Source organism: Pagrus major, chromosome 20 (genome assembly GCF_040436345.1).
Source record: "Pagrus major chromosome 20, Pma_NU_1.0".
In the NCBI taxonomy this organism is placed as follows: Eukaryota; Metazoa; Chordata; class Actinopteri; order Spariformes; family Sparidae; genus Pagrus; species Pagrus major.
The window spans coordinates 23,716,972-23,744,822 of record NC_133234.1 but is presented as its reverse complement, the minus strand read 5'-3'; the positions used below and the strand labels follow the sequence as shown (position 1 = coordinate 23,744,822).

Genomic DNA, 27,851 nt, shown 5'->3' with positions numbered 1-27,851 from the left:
CAAAGTTACTTTTATTATGGAAGAACCTGTGCATTTTCAACAACTTTCAGCATAAATATGCCATCTATTTCTATTTACAGGTCAGAAATCTCTTCTAAAATTCACTTTTAAAGTTCACATTCGGACTGATTTTGCTGCCAAATGTCCAAAAAATGTATCGCTAGTTTATATTTCTATGTTATTGATAGACAGTTCCTTCAAATACAGCATGGTTGAAAAAATGGCATTTTACAATTCAGTGGAAAATAATCTATAGACTGCACAAGTATTCTATGTCACCGTCTACTTCACAGCAAGACGTTGGTATTAATATTTCTTTTTATACATTTCTATATTACAATAAAAGTCATGGGTAAAAATGAGACTGAAAGACAAAAAAACACAATATTAGAATACGGTCTCAGTTATTGCCATATGTGATAAAACTGCAGTTTCAAATTTAAAACAATTTTTAAACGTCATTAAACCTTCTAAAATAAAGATGGAAGCAATCATTGATCATTTTTTACAGAGCGTTAATGCGTCCGTCCAGGTCTGAGTCGACCAAAAACAAACAAACAAACAAATAAACAAAAAAAAATTAAAAAGTCCAGAAAGTGACTTGTGAGATTAAGACAGCTAGAGCAGTTTGATACCGCCTTATTCCACCCAAGCAACAAGCTCAATAGCTCTGACACGGGAAACCGAACCACACCGGGCTCGATTTCAAATCCAACAATACTGCCAAAGATACTTCTAACAGTGTCAGCCTCCTATGGAGTAAAACTGGACAAAACAGTGGTTAAACATGCTTCAAATATTCTCAGCAAAGACCATCTGAAGATCCCTTTATCTAATTTTTAACCTCAAATATTCCGAGCAAAGAAAACTTGAAGAGCCCTTTAACTTATTTTTACAGGTTTCATTTTTAAACGTTGCACCGAAGCTTTTTATGTGCATGCAGAAGGTAAATCTAGCACTTCGAATAACTTGAGCACATTTAGACGTTCGTCCAGGGCTGCACTGGAGGCTTGTGGCTGCTTTAGCTTGAGTAGAAGAGGCGCTCGTATTCATTCAGGATGAACTCCACGATCTGGTTCTGAAAGACCATGTGCATGGTGATGTTGGCCGACTCCGTCTCTGGCCGAAGCAGAGTCGGGCCGAATACGATTGCCACATTCTGCACAGTCATGCGATTGTCCTCCCCGTACTGAATCACCCTGTCAGAGGAAAGAAAGAGAGGATTATGTGAAGAGTAGTGATTTTCTTTTTTTATTTAGCTGTTATAAGTTCTCAAACTGGTCAGAGGTGGCTAAAGTACAGAAAATCCTTACTGATGCAACTTATTTACTAAAGTAAAAGTAATAAAGTACAGGCTCTGAAATGTACTCAGAGTGTAAAAGTAAAAAGTATCCCTCTGAAGGAGATTTCTACCAGCTGTTTTTGTGCAAAGCTAACTGAAGCTCACGTCATATTATTATAATTCAAAGACGATTAAACTTAAAAGGTAGAATCAGCTGGATTTGTCCAAGAAAGACAGAAGATTGTTGAGTCTCATTCCCAGGACGTCACATTTTAGGTTGGTAAAGCGTCCCGAGCAGCAACAAAGTGAGAAAATAAGGAAATCCAGGCAGATACGAGACACTAACACGCCTTTTCTCCCCATTCCAGTCTCCCTCTCTGTCTGTTTCTGTCTTTTACGTTGTTTCATCTCACTACACCTGCCGTGCGTGATGTGCACTGATAGGTTGAAGTCAGTCTTGTGATGTTGAGAGGGCGGCGTGCAATGACGACAAATAAAAATAATCAATAATTCCCCTCAAATGCATTAAAACTAAAATAACAAGTCTATGTTGAAAATGTCAGGAGGAGAAAGTTCAGATGTTTGTAGAGTAACTTAGTATTTGTACTTTGTTACTTTCCACCTCTGAAACTGATGGAAAATAAAATATAATAAAATAAAAATAAAAAATATATTTAAAAAAAAGAACACACCTGCGTAAATGCCCAAAAAGGAGCTTCATGGTATCGTGGTTTGAAGCAGGAAGTGTATTGACCAGTTCGTACATGCACGACAGTTTTGTGTGGTAGTCAGCAATTCCTGGAATAACAGGACAAAAGTTATCAATCAGTTATAAATACAATTACTATCAACTGCATCACTAAAGTTCATTTAAATATCTGTGTATATGGATCAAATGTACAGAGATTTGTCCTTAAAACAGGTGATATATTTTCAAATTAGATGTATGGATTCAAAATCCTGCTCACTGATGGCTGAGATGAACTTGTTAAAGTGGCTGTACGGGAAAAGCGGCTCAGGAAGCTCTCGGAAAAACAACTTCAGCGCTCCGGTGATGACGTGAACGTCCTCCCACTGACCGTCCTCCAGGTCCAGCTCCTCTGTTGAAACACATCAGGTGCACAGCTCGTTAAAGCACAGCAGGGGGCGCCGCTGTCTGCAATGAACGAATCCTCTGCTCTCTGCGTGCAGAGTCTCTGAATTATTGAGCTGTTATCTTTTACCATGATCTGCCTTGAAGCGTAGTTTCTGAATGACGGCGAGGTTCCCGCTCACTCTGTAGAGCCCATCGATGTCTAAACCTGGAAATCAACACATCAGCGCCAGAAAGTCAACGTCTGCTGTATGTTACACAGCAAAAATACCTCAATGTGCTTCAGGCTGTGGCACAAACAAGGCGGATTACCTCTCTTTTCCACCGCTCTGATGCATTTCTCCACAAAACTTGGAACGGTGGTCCTCTCCTGTGCGCACAGTGTGGACAGCTGGCAACCAAACACATTATCTACAGGAAAGCAGAACATTGTTAGTTGTAGTATTAACAGCTGTAGTAGCAGTATCATTAATACTGGAGACATTGATACTGATTTTGATTGAAGTACCTCTGATGTATCCTTTCTCCTTGACAGACTGCAGCGTGGGCCGTTTCATGAGGAACTTCATCAGCTTGGTTCGAACCCTCTTCTGGTCTGCGTCTCCTGCAGCGGGGCCCGATGGCTGCGTGACACTCGGCCTGATGGCTGGGGAAAAAAAACAACAAAGTTAGATGTTTAAAATGGTTTTTAATTGAGGCTTGATATATCTAACTGGGTCACAGCGATGACATCATTCGTGAAACTCACATCTCCGCTTGTCTGCGAACTTGTTTTCGTCTCGTGCTGGTTCTGTGCCGGCGATCTTCTCGTATAAATCCCCGTCCTCCTCTTCTGAGTGATGGTCCTGGTACTCCTGATGTAGACCCACGCAAAGTGAGTAAAACAAAACAGTGTTGCACAATGTTGAAGGGAGTAGTTATAAAAAAAAAGAGGAAAGTATTTTTAGAAAAACTGCTTTCAGCAACTTAAACACACACTGCAAAAACTCTCTGTCCTCTCCAGTTATTTCTGTCTGTAATCCAGTCCTATAAGTGTGTTTCCAATGCAAATCAAGTTATTTATGAGTATTTAAAATAAATGTGAGTCGCACATGCATGTCAAAGCTTTGTGCAAGCTTTAGGAAATGTTTAATACATGCTTTTATCTTTAAAAGCACTTGTTAAGAAAGGTGCCAAATCAAAAAAACTGTATTATCATTATTATTATTATCATTATTATTATTATTATTATTATTTTATTGTTTCCTTTTCCTACCTACCTCCTAGAATAGACGTCAGGATGGCAATTGAAGTAAGTCATGTGACTTTATTGTAATATCCTGATGAGTTTTAATTCTAATTTATCTAATAAAATCCATAAATCAAAGCAAATAAGTTGCTTAAAATGTTAAACTGTTCCCTTAAATCAGGTTTGAAGGATTCTAGACAATAACAGACATTTCCTGATAAGATGGAGATTATTTTTGACAGTTTGTGGATAATTTTTCAGGTTATTATGACCAGTGGAAGGACTTCTTACCAGTTGCCGTATGGTGTCCGTTAAGACTTTGTGCCAGTCGGTGATGATGCTCTCTGTGTCGTACTGTATCAGAAACTCCACACCGTTCCTGCCTTTTAACTGGAGGAGAGATAATGAGATACACTTCATCAGACTTATTTTGGGAAGCAATAATTAACTGAATCACAAATCACATTTAGATCGTTTCCCAGATGATCTCCTACTGCTCATTAACTCATAACATTTATTTTACTGTTGGATATAAATACATGAGCTCATGTTTCAGTTCAGAAGCAGAAATGTGCAGTATGAGTCACACACTGTTCTGAGTTAACAGCTAAAAATATAGGCGATATTTGCTTAAGATAACGTCATCCGTCATCCACCGTGCGGCACACAAACCTCTAAAACATTTTTTTTGCTGGATTTGTCCTTCGAGGCCCAGCCAATCGTCGCTCCTCGCAGGTCCACCGTGACCTCTGGAACAATCTGATTGGTCTTGTTCTGCACAGAGTTAAAAAAACAAACAAAAAAAAACCAATAAAACAGCTGAGTGCGAAACTGACGGCGCCGCATTCCAAGAAACAAGCTGCGTTAGACAAAAGCTGCGACTGTCCCTGTCATCTCATGACCTGAGGGCTTGTCTGTGCTGTCACTCCTCAAAAAGGTGACACAACAGCGGGCGTCACACTGCAGGGGAATGTTTCATCTCTGTATCAGCTACGAAACATGATATATTATATAGAGGACTTTCAGGTGATGTATAGGAACTTCAAGACTAAACGTTAACTCCTCATCGAGACACAACCCTTTAAGAAATGTACAGAATGTGTCAGGAGCAGGATCGAAGCATTCAGGTGTCACAGCTGCTTTTTCACGCAGGATGAGCACTTCCCTCTACAGACAGTAGTGGAGGAAGTATTCAGATGGAGATTTAACAGAAGTTAAATTTCTAATACCTCACTATGATTTACCTTTATTTAATCCCAGCTAAAATGAGGGTCATTCAAGAATAGACAAGAACAAAAAGAGAAAAATCAGACTTCCTTGGAAGACGGTAGAGGAGATTGAAGCCAGGCAACTAGACAAACAGATTTGGACTGTGTTGCTGCTCACACAAGTTCACCACAGGCTTGGAGGCACACAGCATGTGTCCAAAACTGCAGCACCCCGACATGACCAGCAGGGGAATCACTTCTGGTCAAAGTCAAGACTTTTCTTACAGATAAGATCATTTTCATTAAGGTAAGTAAGGTTTTATAAATGACTACATGATGATCAGAACTGATCTGAGTCCGTTTTATAAATGAGGTCCACTGCGTTAACTATGTTATTTGTAGGGAAACACCAAAGATGTTGAGACTTTGCCTCCATAACGTGTCTTCTTTCAGACTAGCGGAAGGAAAACATCCAAAAATACACATTAAGGTGATTATTTGAGTTTAGATTTCTTCTCTGGACACAAAATAATGTATTTTAAACGTTGTAATTAACAGAGAACTGCAACTTCAGTGTGACATCTTACTGAAAAACTAAATAAGGAACCTTTACAGTGGGCGCATTAAAAGTGACACTACATCATGCATCTTAGTCTTTGTGTTCAGGATGTGTAGTCTCAGGTGCAGGATTCACACCTTCAGAAGCTAAAATTTGACACACAGGACACACTGTGGTTTTAAGTGAATGAACAAATAGGCCAGTCTTTATACTCATGTCGTACCGAGGCCCCTGTGGCTGCAGACTTTGGGTCTTTGTGGAACGTCAGCACACCTCCGAGGAGAACCGTCCACGTCTGGGTCCAGTTTTTCCTGAAACGGGGAAAACAAAAACCATCACTCACTCCCACCGAACAATGCAACAAAGAGCTTCGGGGGGAAACGACACACAACCCCCAAACACACCCAGACTCAAAACCTGAAACGTGAGATCGTCCTACATGTGAATTAAAAACCTTTAAGAGAAGTTTGAGCTTACCTCACTTTCTTGCCGTTCTCTGACACTTTTGTTTTGTTGAGAATTCCCGCTTTCTCTAAGTTCTGCACCTGAAAATGTAAAAGATGACAACGTTTTAGACTATTTGTAGTTCTTACGCTTTTTGTGAAGTCAGGTTATGTGATGATATGAAGGACACCAATGTTGAGCACACACTTCATCAATAAAAGCCATGCATGCAGATTATGTGCAATATCGTTTTATGCCTCATGTCATAAGAAGTCAAGGATTGAATCATCCAGCCGTGCTTTGAGTCACCGGAGGACGTTTACCAAAGAGACAGGGAGGTTTTACTTTGAGTGATTTGTGACAAAAGGCCAGATTTGAGCACAACTTTAACATCAAAACCAACCAAATATTTAGTCTATCATGTGTACGATCAAAAGATAACACTGGTGTTTTTCTATGTTATTCCATAGAAATACCAAAAAAACAACAATCTGCTCGTCTCTTCCTGTTTCTGACACTCAAGCTCATCTAAATATGGGTCAAGATTATAGACCTGGTTTGTTTTATTTTTAAAGATTCAGAAATAATTTGAAAGAGGTCAGTACTATTGTTTTTAGTAAACTTGACCGAAACAGGAAATAATCTGTGTTTACTCTGGACTATTTTTAGCAGCAGATTTGGAGAACTACTGAGTATTTTGGGCAACAGGACACAGTGTGTGGGATGGACTGAAAACAGCATCTGTAGTAACTATAGTTTGTGTGTAATTCGGGACATTTCGCCCACTGTTTCACCACTGTGTGACTCATTTTTGTGTTTTTCTAAAGGTTTTTGAACAACAACTGGGCTCCATGTCACTGAGGGATAAAGATCAGTTGACTGTTGGTTTTGGTTTTGGTCTATCACCAGAATTATCTTTATAACGAAGGCCTACCTGATTTTATCTGAAGTTGTTCGCTATTTTATTGGATTTTAATTAGTTAAAATGTTGTACTTTTTTTTCTTCTGTACATTTTTCTGTCGCTAACTACTCCTGCAGACTTTCAACTACAGAAACCACTAATTTATCAAAATATTAAGTTTTTTTTAGGACAATACTGCCAGAATTCAGATTTTTCAAAATATAAGCCCAAGATGGAAACCTTAACATTAAGGAGAAAGTCAGGAAAGAGCCAGGCTTTTCAAAATAAAATCCCTACAGTATGTTAACAGGAAACTCGGTATGGACCTAATTTTTCAAAACAAAGGCTCGAGACAGGAACTTTATCTGAACAGGGAGCTCAGGATGAAGCTGTTGTTTTCAAAATAAAAGCCTCATTTTATGTATCTTAACAGGAAGCTCAGGATTTGTTTTTTTCAAAATAACTACTACTGAATTTTAAAACCAGACATCTGTATTAAACTCTTAAAACTGTGGAGGTGGACGCCTCCAGACTGTGACTAAATGAAAACACTAATGAAGAACAGAAAACATTAGATTTGTGGGGGCAAAATGAAATCATTGAGCAGAAAGCCGTCATGAAACAGGATGTTGTAGAAGGTTTTTCCATCATTATAGCTGCTATTTTTGATTGTTCACTGTACATTTATAGGCCAAAAATCTACAGTGACATGTGCAGCGGATTAACCCCTGAACTACCTGTAAAACACAACCTAAAATCTCTATATGGCATAGGTGACAATGGAGATATATACAGTATGTTTATCAGAGAGGCGGTTTGCATCCCAGCAGTAAAGATCCATCACTAAATGAGAGACGGGACGATGAAAATGAAGATAACGTTTGATGCAGGAAATGAAAAACGTCTGTTCGAGAACAACAAACGCTCCTCGAGTGATCTGAAGTCACACCTTTTTGCCCATCATAGATAGTCGCTGCTATCTATGCATCAAGCTCAGGTGAACGCTCAAACTAACAACCCACATTATAGCGCAGCCACCTGGAGGTCAGATAGTAGGGCTTTCTCCAGGTTCTGAACCCAAACGCCTTCAGAGAGAGACACAGAACACCATGCAGGTAAAGGTGCAGGTCGACTCAGCCCGGAGTTATTGTAGAGTGACGACGATCAGCTGAGCGGACACAAGTTAAACTCACGTTATGCTGCGTCTCTGGAGAGTTTCCTGTACTGGAGCTGTCGCTGCTGTAGTCTGACGTGTTCCTCCGGTGAGTTGGGACGAACCTCTGGAAGAACAGCAGGAGGCGATTTTAGGATTTAGGATTCATAAAATCATAAAACAAAACATCGGAGATTCAATTCAGAGTAATAACTAGAAATCACCAGAGCAGAGTAGATTACTTTTTAATTTTTGGGACTAAAAAGTGGATTTATCTTCACTCCTGTTTATCGACCTGACTGCAGCACGGATCTGCTGCAGGCCTCTATTGTTGGGTGTTTATGTTCTGTAATGTTGACTGCTGACTGAAGCTAGAGAGGAAATACCTCACTTTATGAATGTAACGTTACAGAGAGGAGAGTCTGGTGAGTGCTGAGTTCAGTCATTAATCTGAATTTAAACAAACAGACTCACAGCGCCACTGCTTGTTAGCTTTTTGGCTAATGTACAGTAATCTTGCTGTTTTGGGGCAAATAAACGCCGTTTTAAAGCTTCATCAGTGGTATGTTTGCTCTTGTTTGTTGACTTTCTTTCTCACTCTCTGACTCTTGACAGGCGACCAAATTAAACGCACCGTCACCTCGAGTAAACGTCTGGATTTCTGGAGTTTGAATGTTGTTGGAGACATTTTGGATACTATACTGTAAGTACACAACTCAAGAAAATAAAGAGCAAAGGTCTGGTCTCTATAACTGTTGTGCCCTTGAGTACGGTGTTAAACTCTTGACTGCTGGGAGGAAAAATCCCCTTATTTGTGTCCATCAACTCTGAACTGTTTGTGTACAGCTGTAGCTTTCCCTCTCTCTTCCCTCTGCAGCTCTGTGACTGTAAACACGAGAGCACTCCAGTTGATTTGCCTTGCTAAATACGGGTTTAAAGACCTGGGAGTGTCAGTCGTTCAACAGGGACTCACCCTCACTACTTCTTCCTGACTAAAGCTTTCTGTTTGAGGCGGCTGACACACCCTGCATGCGTGATACAGTGTGTACATGTACATGCAGGTCTGAGTCTGAGTGTGTGTGTGTGCACGTACCCCATCATCGTGGGCTGAGCTGAGCTGTGAAGGTCCCATGGTGTGTCTCCAGTTTTTGATGATTGACGCGTTCTCCGCCTCGACACCGTTCTCCATCCTGAACTGGCCGGGAGCTGCAGGGGCCTGGAGGGTCGAAAGCACAGTTTAGTTTACTACTTTCTTGGCTTTTTTTGTGTCCTGAATAATGTTTACACTGATCTTTACCTCAGGCAGGTTCCACTGAGACTTGGAGCCGTCTCTCAGATAGTAGTACGTCTGCCCTCGGTCATCCACAGACTTGATCCACTGTAACATAACAAACATTTTTTCAGTAAAAGATGATTCAAAATCACATAAGAAGTTGAAAATATTAAGAAAAAAGTATCAAAAGTATCTCTCTGTGTATATAAAATACATATGTCAATGCTTAACAATTAAGAAAGTGAAGTAGGTGACACATTGCATCATGGTCTCTTGAGGCTTTGTGACTATTGTTGGAAAAACTGGGGCTTTTTATTGCTGCCTGTGTGTTTTAACATTATTCTACACTGTAAAGGCATCAGGATGCTTTTTGTCAGATGGCAAATCAGTGCCTGAAACCCCCCGTCACCCACACCTTTCCATCATCCAGATTCAAGCAGATGCATCTGGAGAGTTTTTGTAACTTTCCAAAACCGATAAATCAACAGTCACGGTTTGTTCTGAAATTGGAAAATCCACATTTAGGGGTCAATCTCAAACCACTTCACCTTAATGAGCCTTTGTTTTCACTGAGTATTTTCCTCCTTTTAAATTTTTAACACAGCGTATTTCTCTGTATCTTAACATCATTGCAGGTCAGGGAAACCTTAGTGATTTTCAAGGCTCAGGTATGGGTCTGTGGTGCCCTCATGGCTCACTGGGTGATACAGAGCAGGCGACCCATGAACAGGAGGCCTCAGCAGTGGTCCCGGGTTTGAATCCGGCCCACAGCTCTTTGCTGCATGACTGTATTGTCACCATGAGGATCTCCATAGAAGACATGTTGTAATGATTCCCATCAGCCTCAACTGTGCATTGTATTAAATGAGCATTGTGCATGTTAGCATCACCACTGTGATCTTGCTGACCTTAATATTTAGCTCAAAGAACCACTTATATCTAAGTATAGCTTCAAAAAAGGTCAAAGTCTGGCTCTAGAGTCTTAGTCCTCTTCAAACAAATACTTCTTTCACTTTTTGTGTGTACAACCGAGCGCAACACCACGGACGCCTTTGACAAGAGACTGTCTGAAAGTGTGCAAGCCAACTAGTTTGTCTCTGTCACACCGACATCAAAGCTACCACAGATTACCCTAAAATACTTCATGCAATCAAACAACATGGTAGTCAGGAGGAGGTTGGTCTGCTGGGTGTGTTGCCAGTTCTGTGAAATATTTTATTTTATAATATTTTTTTATTCTCTGCATATTCTGGGCTGAAAAAAAAGGAGGAAGGAGTTTTGCAAATCATCAGAGATCACAAACTTTGGGTTAACACGCCTGAGTACAAGAAGCTGTGTGGAAACGAGGCGCTAGTGTCTTGGTCTGTTTGACACATGTGCATTAACACTCTCAAAGTGTTTGCAGGCTAAACAAAGACCATCTTCACTGCACTGAGGACATGTAAGGACTGTTCTTATCAGTCAGTCTTTGTAGCTACCTGCTCTGGAGAGTGTTCGCTGGTGAACACCCAGGTCCCGTTGGGATCCACGGTCAGGTTCCAACCAGCCGGACTACTGCGGTCCAGGTTGGCCCGGGGGATGATGGTCCGGCTCACATGGCTGAGCGTGTACTCTTTGGGGAGGGTAGGAGGGGGGCCTGTGGCGTGGTAGTCATCGTAGATATCTGGTTGATCAGCAGCTGGGTAATCCTCTGTGGGGTAGTCCTCCTGAGGTAGAGGAGGCTGGGGAGGAAAAATGGCGAACGTTAGAGCACAGACACAAACAGGTGAGAATACAGGTGACAACTCCTCATTAGATTAGATCAGTTTTTGGGGTCCTGAAGAGGGAAAACTATCTTTGTAATTCACAAAAAAAGCAAGAGAAATGAGTTTGTCTTCTTCTTTCCTATCTCATAAACTGAATAGTTCAACATTTTGGGAAGTAAACTTAATATTTGCTTTCTTGCCAAGAGTTAGATGAGAAGATTGATACCACTCTCATGTCTGTATGGTAAATAGGAGGCTACAGCTAGCAGCTCTTAGCTTAGCTTACAAAAAGTGGGAAATAGCTGGCCTGACTCTGTCCAAAGATCATTAAATCCACCTACCAGCACCTCTAAATCTCAGTACATAAGGAAATATGTCTTTATTATAAGTGTAGAAACAACAATTTGTGGCTTTGCAGGGGATTTCCTGCTCATTTACAGTTACTTCCTGGTGTCCTCTGGAGGTAGCAGGCTAGCTGTTTCTCCTGTTTTCAGACTTAATGCTGGGCTAAGCTTCATATTTAACTGTCATGAAAGTGGTAGGCCTATCAATCTTCTTATAAATCTTGGCATTAAAGCAAATATGCTGTATGTATTTCTAAAAATGTCAAAATATTGCTTTCATCGTCCCTGTGGTCAGTCCTGACCTGCTGGTTGGAAGTCGTTGCAGTAATTAAAACGACGTGACACTGACCTCAGTTCACTTTCTGTGTTGAAATGTTGCTGAATTTCACTGATAACGTCAGCTGAATCGTTTCCCTCTGTGACCCTGATATAGCGCACAATGACTTTTCTATGACTTTGATAAATAAGTCACTTTTTTTTCTCTCCGTGGCCTCGAAGTATTTTTCTTTCTTGGCCCATTAATGTTGTTCTCGTGCTCCAAAAAGCCATTATGGGGCAGAAAAGGGGTCACCTGTCGCTTGTGTGAAATTATACTGTTCGAGATTTTCCTGTAAAGTGAAGCATTTGAATGTTTGAATCCCCCAAAGACTGAGGAGTGAGAATGAGGACAGATGTTATATGTTCTGTTAAAGTTAGGGACACCACTGTTGGGGATATTCTGCACAGTTGCTGTGAGCTTTTCCTAATGAAAATGAGTCCGGTCTGCTATGTGGGTGCGGGAGATTTAATCCCATTAAAAGCAGACTGTATTTACAGCTTTCCCCTGGGTGAAGCTAAAACAGGAGAAAGAGAGGCTAAGTAGAGCAGCCAGGCTGTCCTTACCGGCCCGTCCTCGTGAAACCTGTGCACGCTCATAGGCTCCATCAGAGGGGGATACGGGCTCAGCTGCTCTGGAGGCTCCCAGGACGTCTCCCCAGACATCGGGTTGTAGAAGTAGGGGCGACCGCTGCTCTCATCCACCAACTGCTCCCAGTCTGAGGTCCACGCAGGAGTGGGGGACGGAGACAGGGCAGGAGACAGAGGAGGTGAGGGGGAACAAGGCTCCTCTGCAGGGAGCGGCTCGGGGTCCGTGGGGGAGTCTAGAAGGGGGTTGTCCCAGGTGGTGCGCCCCGTGGTGGGGTGGTAGTAGTACTCCTGGCCACTCTCTTCATCAACATGCACCTCCCATCCCTCTTGGTCAAGGTAGGAAGGCGAGTAGGACGAAGGAGCCGAGGGGGGAGACTCAGAGATGCTTTTACGGAGTTGTGCTACATTGACGTACACGGCCGATCGCAGGGTTTCATTCTCCACCTGAGAAAAAAGGTAAAAAAACAGAGAAGATGTAGAGGTGCTTCTACTAGGGATCGGCATTTCAAGCATTTACTGGGAACTAATCGACAGTTATTCAAAATATCACAAATGCGTGTGAGAGAGAGGAAGTGAGGCTGTTTCTTTTCATTTCTTCATTTGTACTTCAGTCTTTAATGAAATACAATCCACAACAGTCTAACCAACTTAAACCAGACATTTTTTGAAGTGAAACAAGCTCGCAAATGTCTCCTAAACAGTGTTTCAGAAGGTAAAAAGTTGTGTCATCCAGTGTCAAGCACCAGGCTTCAGCCCACTGTTCTCAGTATAGCTCTTAGTAAGGCATCCTTCCGCATCTTACAAGAGCACCAGAGCACAGGAAGTAGCCTACAGCTGCAAAAAAAAAAAAAAACCCAAACACAACAGAGGCGTCCCTCCCACAATAATGATCATTACCTAATTCTACTGTAGGTTTCTTGCACACAATAACACCCGCACACAAGAGTTAAACACTCTCATGTCAAAACGGTGTCCCGAGTTTATGTCTGCATGAGTCACCCTGCCAAAGCAGACTAACATGTGGCGTGTTTTGCTAAGATAGAGGTGATGAACACTCGATTGCAAAAAGAGAAAGATAAACTCCCATACTGACGAAAGCAACTGACGACGGGCCAACTGCAGAGGACTAAAAACTAGTTTAAACATTATCCAGCTCCACTACTAAGCAAATGCCTGTCCTCCCATAATCAATAGAAACTCTTCCAGCTTTTCATTGCTCTTAAAACAAACTGCATTTTCAGTTTCTGTCTAAAAAGAGGGAAGCTGTCGTGACCTTCATGTCATGCTGCTTTCACAACACGAAGATTCGAGTGCCATGCATGGCAGGACGTGCCATGCAAATAGGCCCGGACCTCACAACTAATTTGTTTAAAGGACAATTTGAGTGAAACGGAGCTGTGGTGAATGCCTTCGTCTATCTGCTGTGACGCAATGAAAGTAATCATACTGACGCCTCGCAAATAAAACACAGTGTGATCTTTCTTTAAGTTGTCCTTTTCTCACCTGAGCTCCACTGAGACTGTTATTCCTGACCATGAGACTCTTGGGAATGACCGCCTTGCAGAGTCTTTCGAACGCCGTCATGATGGTACGAATACAAAGAGATCGAGGCTGCTGTGTCTAAACGATGACTACCTCTTGTCTGTCAGCTAGCCTCATGATCTATATTTACCGAGACCTGTGTGTGTGTCTGTTCATCACGGTGCTAAATATGCTGCGCTATAAACACGAAACATGTCGAAGCCAACAGGCAGTGGTGTTTCGAGTGTTATTCCACATTATAATTCTACCTTACTTCATTTCAGATGCAAATATTGGACTTTTTGCAGCGCTGTGTGTCTTGTTGCTTTGCATTATTGGATTTTTCCTACAAAACGTGATCCACTTCAAAAATCTTCTTCTCATCAAGTCATTTAGACTCTAATTTAGTCTTTTTTTGTTTTGAAAAGTGAAAATATTTCCTCTTCTTTGAGGCATTTTCCACAAAAAGTTTAATTCCTCATAATTCCTTTGCAGCAACCTTCCTTTTTTTATTCTCGTTTCGGGCTGCAGACACTCCACTGTTTGAATTAAAGTAGGCTATTTTTACTGCAACCACACAGGCATGTTGCATGTTAAACTGGGTCTACGTAGGGAGGACAACACAGCCATGTATAAACAAGTTGACAGCGGCTGTAATTGGCCGTGAGAGGACGATATCGGCCGATAAGATCGGCAAACTGATATATCGGTCAGGCTCTAGTGGCATAGCTAATGTTAGCACGTCAGCATCACACTCTGCAATCTCTCCGGTGGTTTCTGAGGTGGACGGTATGTCGGAGTCCCCTGCTTGATCACTTACAAAAACCATCCACTGTGACTCACCAATGTCCGTTAACTTATATAATAATACAGATAACTGTTAAGTTTGCTGTTATGATAGGTGCCACACAGTTAGGTTAGTAGATAGAAGATAAAAACTTTTAAAATATTACCAAACAATGATTTGGGGAACCCCTGTCCCTGCAGAAATCTGAGGATCCCAGGTTGAGGGTCCAGGGTGTAAAGAGTAGATCAAACTCCTTCCCCCTTATCTGACCACAACGATTACAGTGCTACTTCCACGGTACAAGCTAATGTATTCGTCGTCACAAAACACAGGGTTGCATAACGAAAGGAAAGTTTGTAAACTCCGTCATGCTTCACAAAACTTCTTTTGAATCTGCGTCAGGTTGTTTGTAAGTAGCCGCTGTAAGATGGTGGTGATAATGTGGGCGGCATCAAGTCCGACCTCTAGGAAACACCGTCCATCAACTGTGACTGACGTGAATCAGTAGTAATAATCCTGTAACACAATCTATACATGATACAACACCATTAAGGAAAGAAAGGAACCACTTTCTGCATGAGGAGTACTTTTACTTTTGATACTTAACTCTTCCTTTACTTTTATGGTTTTTAAATTCAGGACTACTTCTACTTAAGTAAAGGATTTAAATATATTACTTTCTCCTCAGGAAGCTCAGGAGATAAATAAAAACATGAATACAACTTAATTATATAACAAAGGGAGGAGACTGTTTCCGTATTATCGATTTCATGATCAATTGTGTGTATGTTATATGTCTATTTATTGTTATCACTTTGCTGACTTCGGCTCACCATTGATCTCGATTTGACCACGAGGCAATCAACGTGCACAACCAGACAACTGACCCCGAAACACATTGATTCCAAGCGGCACAGCGAGGCAGACAGAGGAAATGAAAGAGCTGCATCATTGATCTCTGAAATAGCTCCACTGGAATGCCCCCATCCTACTCGCAACCAGAGGAAAACTATAGAAACAGAAACAACCATTTTGACAGGGAACAACCCAGACAATACAACTACACCTACTGCAGTACTTCAGCACAATTTTTACTCCACTACTAGAAAGAAATACTTCAGTTTTTTATGCCACATTTATTTGACAGCTTAAGTTACTGGTTACTTTTCAAGATTTAAGTTAAATTTTTAAAACAGAAGGCATCAGCACAGATACAACCAGTTATTTTTTTACCTTTTTGGCTTGTGGACTGTTACATAAACATGTCTATTAGAGACATTTGCTTCATTAAAGTATTTTTCTAAATGTTTATAGCTTCGTTTTTCTTTTCTCATTAGCTCTTTCATGACCTCCCAGATTTATCTTATGGCTGTTAGGAAGGCGCCTCTTGGCGTTCTCGCCTTCTTGGGAAACAGTGAAATGCTAACTTTTTTTTTAACTTGTTAAAATGTTAATCTTTCAACAGGGATACAATGTGCAAGCCATTCCTTCAGCCATGTTGACAAGCTTAGCTTTTTCCAAGTCATTCATCAGAATCAGAATTCCTTTATTAGTCCCGCAAACGCGGAAATTTGCGCGTCACAGCAGCCAAAGGACAGTTCAATATACAATAAACAATAATAATAGTAAAAAATAAACAATATAATAAAAAGGTACGAGCTGCTGTAATAGGCTGCCACCCATGCGGCGCCGCCTTGTATTATTATGTGAGGGGTATTCATGATTATCTCAATAATTCACCACGATCGATCGATTATCGTCCCATCCTAAATATGAGGGTGATTAACTTTGTTTTTTGAGGGACCACCAGACTGCAGAGCAGCTTCTTTCCTCAAGCTGCAAGACTCCCTAGGCTACTAATAACAAGGCTATAAAAGCTACTTAGAAATAGTTAATCTTCACGCTGATGCTCTTGTTTGCTTGTGTGGTCTTATAAAAAGATCAGACTGTTTTATAACCAGTTAAAAGTATGTGTAGCATGTTTAAGTAAAGGATCTGAACACCTTGGTGTGCACAGGCAAAATGCAGACTATCCAAATGACAGAGAGCATGTCTTTTATCTTGACCATCAAACACAAAAAGTCCTTTTCACATAAAGAGTTACTCGTGTCCCAGATAACTAACTGAAATAGCTACTCATTGACAGCAGGTGTCAAGAAAGGAAACTGCCAAATTCAGACCTAAAACCATGAAAACAGAGTTTCTCACTACTGCTTTGTGCATTTTTGAGTGAAACCAGTGCCATGTAACACGTGAAAACACATAAAAGAGTTCATTATCATCCAAACTAAAAAATCTTAAACATTAACACCAACATTCACGAGGGCTGAGCGTTTTAAACGATGTGGGTTCACTGTTCACGCTACACTTCTCAGCACAGGAAAAGAAGCAGAGGTGACATGTTTACGCAAAGCAGGAAACAAGACCGTTATCAAAACATTAAAAGCTATGCGGACCACAGAGGTTAAAATTACCTCACAGTGCAATAAAAAGCCGGCGTGATCTACCTACCTGAGGGACCACCGGCAGAGACAAGCCCTTCCTGCCCCCGTGACTCGACCAAACCCTGGAGTAAGTGTCCACCATGTCTATATCGTTCTACTCAGAGGAGCCATACATCCAAAACGGACAACGAAGCGACTCAAGAGTGCGACCACCGTTCGATCAACTTGTGATGGGAGCGAGGGCGACCGCACATTCATGAAGACACCCTCACGCACACATCCTCCTCTCTCAGCAGCTGTGACAGTTGCAGCCCAAATAGAAAGGAGAACTGTGAGCTCTGTTACAATAGCAGCAGGAAGGGACTGTGTGAGGACTGGGTGAGATGTGTGTGTGTGTGCGTGCGAGTGTGTGTGTGTGTGTGTGTGTGTGTGTGTGTGTGTGTGTGTGTGTGTGTGTCAGTGTTTGTGTGTTCTTATGCATGAATTCCTGTGTGCAGGATAGGGGGGTAGAGGGTAACTGTCTGTGTGCGCCAAGAGCCAAAAGCAGAGAGAGACAATGAAAACAAGGCAGAGAAGAGGGTGAGATAGCAGGAGGGAGAAATAAACTCTGCAGGTCACTTCAACCTACTTCCTGCCTGTGTGTCCACATGATAAAAAAGAAACAGTCGGCATAGTTCAGGGAAATACTCAACAGAAAGGAAAAGAGAAACATCTGCACAGTATTCGACCCTCCAGTTGTAGGTCAGTCCAATAATTGGGAAAGAAAAGGGGAAGCAATAATTTCCCACAATATGACATGAACTGCTTTTGAAAGGCTACTCTGATGAGACACTGTGTTGGGTGAAATGCGTGAAAACAGGAAGTCTGGTTTTAAGAGCCACTTGTTCAATCAACACTTCCTTCTACAGGGACAACACGAGGCAGTCTGCAGACAGCAGGCAGAGCCGTTTGTGGCTGTTTTTCTTAGATGTCATTTGGGGCAAAGGGTTGATGTCAAATTAGGTCTGAGGTTTGTGGGCGATGACCTGCAGCATCTATGCTTGTTGACTGCTACTTAAAGGGACAGACAAAATCAAAAGTACATATTTTTGGCTTGTCGGCTTGTGGTGCTCAAAGCGACCAAAAAATACATTAAAAACATTTTTTCACGCGTCAGATACAGCAGCCTGGTCAGTGGCCCTATGCTTCAAGGTTTGACCCTGTAGGTACCCTGTGCTATGCCATGACAACGGCTGCGCATGAAGATGCAGCGGGCGGTAGCTCCTCCAAATCATGTGACATTTTTGTTTTTTAATCATCATTTTTCAGAAGAAAGCGGGTGTTTTGGACTAAGAGCGAAGGACTTTGGGACCATGATGGTCCGCAGCGTCTTTCGACCATCCAACCTGACCGGCTGGACTGCCCCAGGGAGGACGGGAGTCGGCATGAGATCCATGCTAATCCAGCATGTTTTAAGGTTGTTCCTGGCTAATGTCCGGTCACAGGAAAAGGGGAATGGACAAACAGGACTCAGGCTGGCCAAACAATGTGAAATCAGAGACTGCTGTGCCCACAGAGACCCGTCTCTACCACAACATCTGGGATCAAGCAGCACTCGACGGGCGGACTGTGTTCTGAGCCGACAGAGCGCAGGACTACAGCTGGACTCTGTGTTTGTAACATCGATGCTCGGCGCTCACACACGGTCAAAGCTGATGGACAGTGTTTCCCAGATGTCGAACTTTTGATGTGAAGATGGCGACCATGTTATCGTCACCATCTTGCTGCTGTTTACAATCAACCTGACGCAGATTCAAAAGATGCACTGTGTTTATGTATATTTTGTATATAAATAACTACACTATGTTCTGTAATTTATGTAGAATGAAGGAGTTTATGAACTTTCATTGTGCAGTCCTGTGTTGAATAATGGTGATTAAATTAGCCTACTTTGCCTACCTTAAGCTCCTGTGTGTATCATGTTTGCGGTGAATCAATGCTTCCTGGAACATCCAGAACATTTTACATTCTGTGCGTGGAAAGAGCATAGTTTGCAATTCAAATGTGCCTGTGAGAAACCATGAAAACATTACCCTGTTGTGTGTGAATTTTTCAGATATATGTCCGATTCTGATCAGAGATATCTTTTACATGTAGGCCTGTCAGAGTAGTCAGTTATTAACATGCATCGTACGCATCGTATCGACTTATTGATCTATGCACATGGCCTTGATATACAGTATTTCCATAATGTTTTACAAGCAATGTTTTACATAAGAATGCCAACATGATGCAGGAGTTTTCTTGACCATTACTGTTTTGGTTCTGTGGTTTCATTTGATCTTATCTGAATATTAATAATTAAAAGGTTCATTGCTCTTTAAAAGGAAGTACTTGCATTATTATCCTTTGATAATATCATTATATCAGTGGTGTAACATGGTCTTAAAGTGAACATAATAATCATAATATTGTTTATCGCAGTTATTTCTAGGACAATAAATCATCCAACAGAAAGTATTAGTTTGCATTTTATCTTCTTTTACATGAAGATTCAACATCAGTTTTTTGACAACAGCGTTCAGGCCTTTAAAAACGCTGTTTTTTTCGAGCATGAATTTGGGATGAAAATCCTGCAGCACAGAGCAGACAACTCTCTGCCCTCAGCAATGCATGAAGCAGCAATCTGCTTGATTACTTAACCACATTAGCGCTCATCCAATCAAACAATGGAGCACCAAATTGGGGCCCAAATCACGCCACAAAGCACACAGTCGAGCTATTGAATCAATCTGGCTCCACCTCCACTCTTACATCACACTCCTCATGGTCCAGAACAGGGGTAACTCCAGAAATGCTGAATGTGGAATCCATCAGCTTATCGCGCTCTTATCTCCAGGTTCTGCATGCCGATGTACAAAACCTGCTGATATTGCTTGTTCATGACAGATTTCAGGTTTTTCCCTCTCTTACTCTGAAGTGTTTTCTGTGTAGGAGGGGAAATGTTTTTAGCACCAGGTTGCTGCAATGCTCTCTGAGGCAACTGGAAATGGAAACCCCAGTCTTTTGCAAAAATAGCACATTCACTTTTAAGTGCATGCGCAGGAAGACAACAATAGTCAGCATGCAAACAAACTGAAAACAGGTAGGACGTACTGAACGATAGCGTCACTGTCACGTCATTACAACTCTGCAAAAACATTCTACAAACACAAAGGGCATTCCTGTGAATACAACTCACGCAGCTCTTGACAAAGACCTGCTGAGCCTTCTTTTAGATTATCTTTACAGTACGTCAACTTCCATAACAGTTCTGTATCTTCACAGGTGTCTCGAGGAGACGACAGACGACACAAAAGTCAAGAAAAATGCAGGCTTTCTCCTACCTTTATTTGCATACTGGGTGTGAGCACAACTTTACACTCCTGAACCTGATAATTATAGTTTATAAACATATTTCTGAAACATACTTATGTCTGCTTTAGCACCCAGGGTGTGCCTCTCATGTATTAACATGAGGGATATCCTGGCTGATTCATTTATTTAAAAAATGCTCTAATTTTGTTCTGATGCAGCCACATTTACTGTGTGGTCTCACTCAATGTCAGGCCCACAACACTATCTGATTGGTGAGTAATAGAAGTTGAAGTATAAAGAATCAGAGAATAGAAATATTCTAGTACAAGTACCTCAAAATAATAGTTAAGTATGACATGCAGCACATGCACTGAATATTTTTTCATCCAGATGGTTAGAAGTTGAGCCCGACCGATATATCATTACGGGTCGATACTGGCCTATCACAAATATATTGATATCAGCGTATATGGTGCCTGATATGTGCCGCCATCCAAACACTTTTTTTTATAGATTATAATGTTGAAAAAGACATGAGGCACAAACTGGAACTAAGCCTGCCCACATCTGTACTGTCACCTCGAGCGTGCTGCATACTGAACATACAGTTCAGATGAAAACCTGTGTGACTCACACAAACTGACATAGAATAAATCTCATTCCTACAAACTTTCCAGTTAAATGAAAAATGCATCCCTGTTCCCAGAAGTTTATACAAACATGACTACATAATGTTAGAAATAAAAGGCTCTTCCTGACCAGACAGTGAAGAGATCAATGCACCTGTTCTTACACTGCTGAAGACACACATCATGCAGGCATGTACAGAGAGGTCAGACGAGACACCCTCACACTACCTGTTGGAGCAGTTTGTTGGCATTTGATTTGGTCTGTTTCACGGAGCAGCAGGAATTACTGCACTCCTGTGGGTGAAGTGCTCCTCTCACAACATGAAAGAACAGGATCACATGTTCGCTTTTCACCGCAACGACATCAAATAGGCAGAGGACAAAACAGGGTCACTTCTCGTTTGGCTGCCAGAGATCAATGGGACATTAGACCCCCTTGTGGCAATTATCTAAACTAAGTGATAAAGATCAATTGAACATGTTGTGTTCAATATTCAGCGTAGACCTTAAAGGAACAGTTCACCCAAAAATAAAAATGTAGTCATTATCTAGTCACTCTAATGTTGATGGAAAGTAAGATGAAGTTTTGTGATCCACAAAACATTTCTGGAGCTTCACAGCAGAACAGCATTGCGTTATTATTACTGTAGCTGGTAAGCTAAAAGCATGAGCGCACACTTCGTCTGAAGTCGTTGCAGGAGTAGATGGGGACTCGTTTGGTTAAGTAGTAAAACAACACATACAGCTCCATACAGATCAGGATCCAGGTGTCCGGAAGGCCTTCAGACGGGATGTGTGCTAACACACAAGGAGTGTAAACAAAGTTTCTTTCGATTACACCAGTTGTTTTTTACTTTTTAAAACAAGTCTTTGGTTGTTTAGGAAAGTGCTGCAATGCTGTTTTGCCGAGAAGCTCCAGAAATATTTTGTGGATGACGAAACATCACCCGACTTTCCGTCGGCGAGGGGGTGAGTAGACAACGACCGAAGTTTCATTTTTGGGTGAACTGCTCCTTTAAGACAGGTTCTTGCACAGCCATAAACAGCTTCAAAGCCTGCAACAAAATACAAAAGCTCTACAGAAGCACAACAATAAGAACAACCATTAAAACTAAATAGGCCTTTCTGCAAGTTAAAAACTAACCAAACTTCAGATTTCTCAATCCCAGCTGGATTTGTCATCCACTTATCAAACTTAATATCCCATCAGAGACCAAAGAGCAGCCAACGCGCCCCTCGATATTAAGCGACCTACATTCGGGCTAATTGCGAGTTCTGCACATTACATATGCACACACACGCCAACTGCATGGCAGGGCTGGCAGTAAAAAGCTCTAAAGCCCTGCTTGTTGGGAGTCAGGCCAGACCCCCTCACATCACCATGGAGATGGCCCTCCATTGTGGGGGGAGAATTAATGCACTTGAGGGGTCCTGGCACGTCCACAGTCCAGTTACAAGTGTGGGACTCATTCAGGAGAGGAGGAATGAGCAGCGGTGTAAAACGTACCCGAGAGTCACACTAAAGACGTCGTGTTAATATACCACTCTGCTAAAAGTGAAGGTCAACCAGATGAATAGTACTTCAGTACAAGTCTCAAAGTATCGATATAAAAAGTATCAAAAGTACAAGTAAAAATAAATTATACAGTATTTACATGTAAGGGTCGAAAGGGCCGATAAAGTAAATGGATTTTACAAATGCAATACTTTGGCTTTGATGCAGCGTTCACTCTGCAAAGTAACTAGTAACTTAAGTTATCCAAAAAAATGTAACAATACATGAAAAGCATCATATTTTCTGTTAATAAAAATCAGGAAAGTAACTGCTGTCAAATCAATGCAAAGGCAAAAAAGTACAATATCTACCTCTGTAATTGAGTACAAGTACATGAAGTCTGCTGAGTAACTAGTACCTCAAGTTACCAAATAAATGTAGTAGAGTAAAAAGTACAAAATTACCTCTGAAATTGAGTGGAAGTATATGCAATCTGAAAAGTAACTAGTAACTAAAGTAATCAAATAAATATAGTGGAGTAAAAAGTATGAAATTTGTCTTTAAATGTGGTGTAGTGGGAATATAAAGTAGCATAAAATGGAAATACTAAAGTAAAATACAAATATCTTAAAATTCTACTTAAGTACAGTGCTTGAGTACATGTATTTAGTTACATTTCATCACTGGTACAATATGAAAAATAAACTATTCATACAGCGTCTTTCAAAACAGCAAAGTAACTAGTAACTTAAGTTATCAATTAAATGTAGTAGAGTAAAAAGTACAATAGTTCCTTTTGTAATTAAGTAGAAATAAATGCACTCTGCAAAGTAACTAGTAACTAAAGTTATCAAATACATGTAATGCATCATATTTTTTGTTTATAAAATCTGGAAAGTAACTACTGCCGTCAAATAAATGTAGTGGAGTAAAGAGTACAACATTTCCCTCTGAAACTGAGTAGAAGTACATGCAATGTGCAAAGTAACTAGTAACTAAAGTTATCAATTAAATGTAGTGTAGTAAAAAAAAAAAAGTACAATAATTCCCTCTGAAACTGAGTGGAAGTACATGCATCTGCAAAGTAACTAGTTCCTCAAGTTACTGGATACATGTGGCGGAGTAAAAAGTACAGTATTTCCTGTTGTAATTAAGTAGAAATATACGCACTCTGCAAAGTAACTAGTAACTAAAGTTATCAAATCAACGAAGTGGAGTCAAAGTACAATATTTGTTGTAGTGAAAGTGAAAGAAGCAGCAGAATTTACAGAAGCATGGAAATACTAAAGTAAAGTACAAATACCTTAAGTACGGTACTTGAGTAAATGTATTTAGTTACATTCCATCAGTGGAAATAAGAAACACACAGATTATAACGAGTATTGTTTAAAATGACGTGATCCTTCGGCCTGTTAGTGCATTTAATGGTGTTAAAGTGACACCAGGCTCCCAGTGAAGACACTGGTGATCACTCTGCTCTGATTACTGGGTTTACTGGGAGAGGCTGCAGCCATTACATGAGTCAGAGCCACACACACACACACACACACACACACACACACACACACACACACACACACACACACCTCGTCCCTCACTGCTGTCTGAAACCTGAACCTGCAACAGGTGCAACACGCGTAACTGCGGTGAAACTTACCTGAAAGTCAAGTTTTTAAGTCGCTCGCATTCAACAAACTACATCCAGAGTGAACGCAGGCTGGACGAGCTGCGCGCTCACCGTCTCCCAGCGGGTGATCACGGCTCCCCGGTACCGTCACTGGTGCTGCTGGGGAAACCAGGTAGCAGCTGGAGGTTTTGGGAGTGGCTGCAGCTTTCAGGATTTAACTCCTTCCTCACCTGAGAGCACCGACGCGACCTGTTTGTCACCTGTTCTGCTTCTCTACTCTGACAGGAAACACTCAGCCATCATTTCAAACCATGCGCACCCGCTCTGTGCGCCTCCAGAACCGGGCCCGATGAAACTTTCGCTGACCAAAACCCAAAACTGAATGTTGAATCAGCTGCTTCTCACTGAGGTATTCAGGGAAACACCTCCTTTCGCCCATTGAGGAGGCATGAAGGGGACGGCCGGCCATTCACATGCTGATGAGCTGGCACAGATACCGTGAACCCGACCAGCGCGGTGTCCCCCCCGGCAGGACCCTCCTCCCCTGCACAGACCCCCATCTCATCACATGTAATCCCAGGAGGGAAGTAACTACATGCATTTACTCGAGTACTTAAAGTTGAATTACACCCATTCTACACATCATATTCTGTTTATACTGTAAGTTTTGAGTCATATGTGGGAAAGTAATTAAGTACATTTACTCGAGTATACAATGTGCTTAGTTGGCTCATACTTTAGCACAAAGGAATTTTACTTTGAAGTAGTCGAGTAAAAAGTACAATATTTGTCTCCAAAATGTAGTGCAGTGGAAGTATAAAGGTGTAGACAATGGAGATACTCAAGTACAAATACCTCAGAATTGTACTTAAGTACACTACTTGAGTAAATATACTTGGTTACATTCTATTGCTGATATTTTGTATTAGTAATCTGAATCTTCAGAGTAACTTAAGGTATTATCAATATTAAGTAGCAATACATGTAATGCATAATATTTTTTCTTTTATAAAATTGTAATCTGGAAAGTAACTAATGCTGTCAAATTAATGTAGAGGAGGAAAAAAGGACCATATTTTCCTCTGAAATTGAGTAGTAGTACATGCAATCTGCCAAGTAACTAGTAACTAAAGTTATTAAACAAATATAATGGAGTAGAAAGTACAATATTTCTCTCAAACATGTAGCGTAAAGTAATCAAATAAATGTAATGGAGTAAATAGTACAATATTTGTCCCCAAAATGTAATAATGAGGAAGTATAAAGTAGCAGAAAATAAAAATAGTCAAGTGAAGTGTTATTAATACAAAGTATCTCTGATGGAATGTAACTAAGTACTGTACTTAAATACAATTTTGAGGTACTTCTGCTACTTAACTACTGGTTTATTTCCACATGATGATACTTTATACTTTAATGTTATACAGTAACTTTCAGATTAATAATTTACACATCTTTTATTACATTAAAATGCGTCGTACATTAATAATAATCTATATTAAATGATACTTCAGTACATCCTTTAATCATTATGATGAGTACTTATATTTTTGATGCACTCTGTTGCTTTCAGTTCTGAATGAAAGTTGGTGAAAACTGCAAGTAAACAAGTTTTAGTCGGTGCTCTCCACCCACCTTCACAGATAATAAAGTGGAAGTAAGATGAGATGTGACTCTCCTGAGAGCAGGAAGTGAAATTATTAAGGAAGCATATGACATTAACTTTAAGTGGGCTGATATTTAACTATGCTGCAAAACTGTACACAACAAAGTGAAGTGGTTCCCTTTAAATGCACAGCAGGAGTGTAATTAATTTAAAAAATCTGACAAAAGAATCACTAAATAAATAAAATGATCACTTTCTTTACATTAAATCTACTTTGATTTGATGTTATAAGACATAAAACATTTTTAAAACTCCTTATGCACCAGTATAGAAGACATAAAGCCCTGACTTGACCTTTTTACATAATAAAACTGCGCCCTCTGCTGGCTGTAAAACAACCGTGACATTAACCTGAGTGAGACTGAAGAGGAATCATGAATGAAAACAATGAAAAAAGCATGAAAACCTCACCTGCTCAGCAGCCAGAGCATCTGGAGAAGAGGTTGCTTCAGCTGCCTGATTTAAATGCTCCACCGCTGAGGTGTCGTGAGAAGCATCAGGAGCAGGCGGCTCAGGAAATGTGTCAAACTCCTGGACTTTGATCTCCGGTATGATGTCATATACAGGTGAATCAGGAGGTAGAGGGAAGTCCATATCGTCATGGTGAGGAGACGGCTGCGGTTCTTCGATTTTATCATCCGGCTGTGAGCTTTTTGACTCTTGTCTCTTGTTTCTGACCTTTGGCGCAGGATGAGGTGTTGCATAAAGCTGCAGGCTGTCAGTTTTCAGAGGTGCAGAGTTGAATGTTGAACCGTGTGTCTTTGTATTATCCGGAGTGTGTGTCGGCACTTCTTTTACAGCCGGTATGTCCACACACAATCCAAAAGTGGAGAACCGGTACGTCTCTCTTGGAGAGAACTGAGCTGATACTCGAATCACCGGTGTCACCGGTGTTGTAATTGCCATATCCACTGCCTCACTGTTAGTCACACACTCAGGTGACTCCAGCTCATTAGGTCCAGCAGAGTCTTCAGTAGGCGACGGCAGCTCCTTCACATACTGTGCAGGCACATAAAAGGGTTTGGTGTGCTGGTCTTTGCGGACCTGCCACCAGTGCTCGTTGGTCTTGGAGACCAGGATGTAACTTTCGTTAGGCTCGATGGACACGAGGCGACCGTCCTTCCCCTTGTACTCAAAGTGGTACTGCACTGACACCAGCTCCATGCTCCGGTGAACCCGTGTGGCCTCTGTGTTGATGCTGAGACAGTGTTCACATACTGGAGCTGCAAATAAAGGAAATGAGAAGTTGACGTGGCTTTCAACAAGTGTTACAAATGTCAATCAGAGGCTCACAATTAGTGGACACAACATGTTATGTGTCTGTGGTCATTTTGTGTCACTTTGTAGTCGTTTTCTGTCTTTTTGTGGTCATTTTGTGTCTCTTTGTAATCGTTTCATGTGTCTTTGTCAACATTTTGTGTCTCAGGGATCATTTTGTCTCTGTGTGGTTGTTTTATGTCTCTTTGTTATTGTATAGTGTCTCTTTGTAGTCGTTTTGTGTCCCTCGTCAACACTTTTTGTCTTTTTATGCTCAATGTATCTTCTTGTATTGATTTTGTGTCTCTGTAGTCATTTTGTGTGTCTTTGCAGACATTTTTGTCTCCCTTTTTCATATTTCTGCATTTGTTTGTTGCAGTCGTTCCTAGCATTTAAGAAGACAGGTCGTTATAGTTTGGAGTTATAAGTTCAAACAAAAAAGCTGGCGGAGGTAAAGGCCTCCCTTTCTGTGCACAGGTTAGACAGGAAGTTACTTACATTTGCTGCAAAATACAAACTTCAACTTAAACTCCCTGACAGACCACTGAAAAGCATCAGACTGAAAAGTGCTCGGCCACAAAACAGGAAGTCTGCACCAACCTCGACTCTGCGTCAGTCCGACGTCGCTTGGCAATCTCAGTTTGCCTTATCAGGCTTAGTTTTGTCCATGAATCGCTCAGATGTTCACAGCTCAGTCGTCCCCTGTAGCACACATAATACAAAGAGACAACAGGATGTCAGGGTTAGCTGCTATTTCACATGCATATTGTTAAATCTTAACATTTACATCTTATTTTTAACAGGCATGAGTGAACTTACACCTGATTAAATTGTATAAAATTCTCCAAAAGATGCTAAATTAAATGTGTAAATAGTTAACAGACATTCTGTAAATTACTTTACTGAGTTAAGTTAAATTTAACGCATAATATCATGAAAATTTAGCTAATTC

The 27,851-nt window shown here is 41.0% G+C and overlaps 1 protein-coding gene across 1 annotated transcript; it reads right to left on the bottom strand.

Annotated features, from left to right (window-relative positions):
- Positions 1 to 27,601, bottom strand: arhgap27 (Rho GTPase activating protein 27). The gene is made up of 18 exons (XM_073490151.1): positions 27,500 to 27,601; positions 26,054 to 26,865; positions 12,114 to 12,581; positions 10,621 to 10,863; positions 9,167 to 9,247; positions 8,963 to 9,085; positions 7,910 to 7,996; positions 5,848 to 5,915; positions 5,594 to 5,681; positions 4,276 to 4,377; positions 3,895 to 3,993; positions 3,124 to 3,229; positions 2,884 to 3,021; positions 2,688 to 2,786; positions 2,506 to 2,583; positions 2,251 to 2,382; positions 1,975 to 2,080; positions 1 to 1,199 (listed from the first exon to the last, which is right to left on the bottom strand). The coding sequence occupies exons 2-18, from the start codon at positions 26,804 to 26,806 to the stop codon at positions 1,022 to 1,024; spliced, it is 2,949 nt and encodes a 982-aa protein (XP_073346252.1). The 5' UTR covers positions 26,807 to 26,865; positions 27,500 to 27,601; the 3' UTR covers positions 1 to 1,021.
- Positions 27,602 to 27,851: the final 250 nt, after the last annotated feature.

What these genes read in the sequence shown, in the direction of transcription:
- arhgap27 (XM_073490151.1), bottom strand. Translation starts at nt 26,806, where the DNA reads ATGGAGCTGGTGTCAGTGCAGTACCACTTTGAGTACAAGGGGAAGGAC. An exon ending in GTTCGCAGACAAGCGGAGAT is followed by an intron (nt 3,022 to 3,123) that starts GTGAGTTTCACG and finishes TTTTTTCCCCAG; the next exon opens with CCATCAGGCCGAGTGTCACG. An exon ending in ACGCTTCAAGGCAGATCATG is followed by an intron (nt 2,383 to 2,505) that starts GTAAAAGATAAC and finishes GTGTTTCAACAG; the next exon opens with AGGAGCTGGACCTGGAGGAC.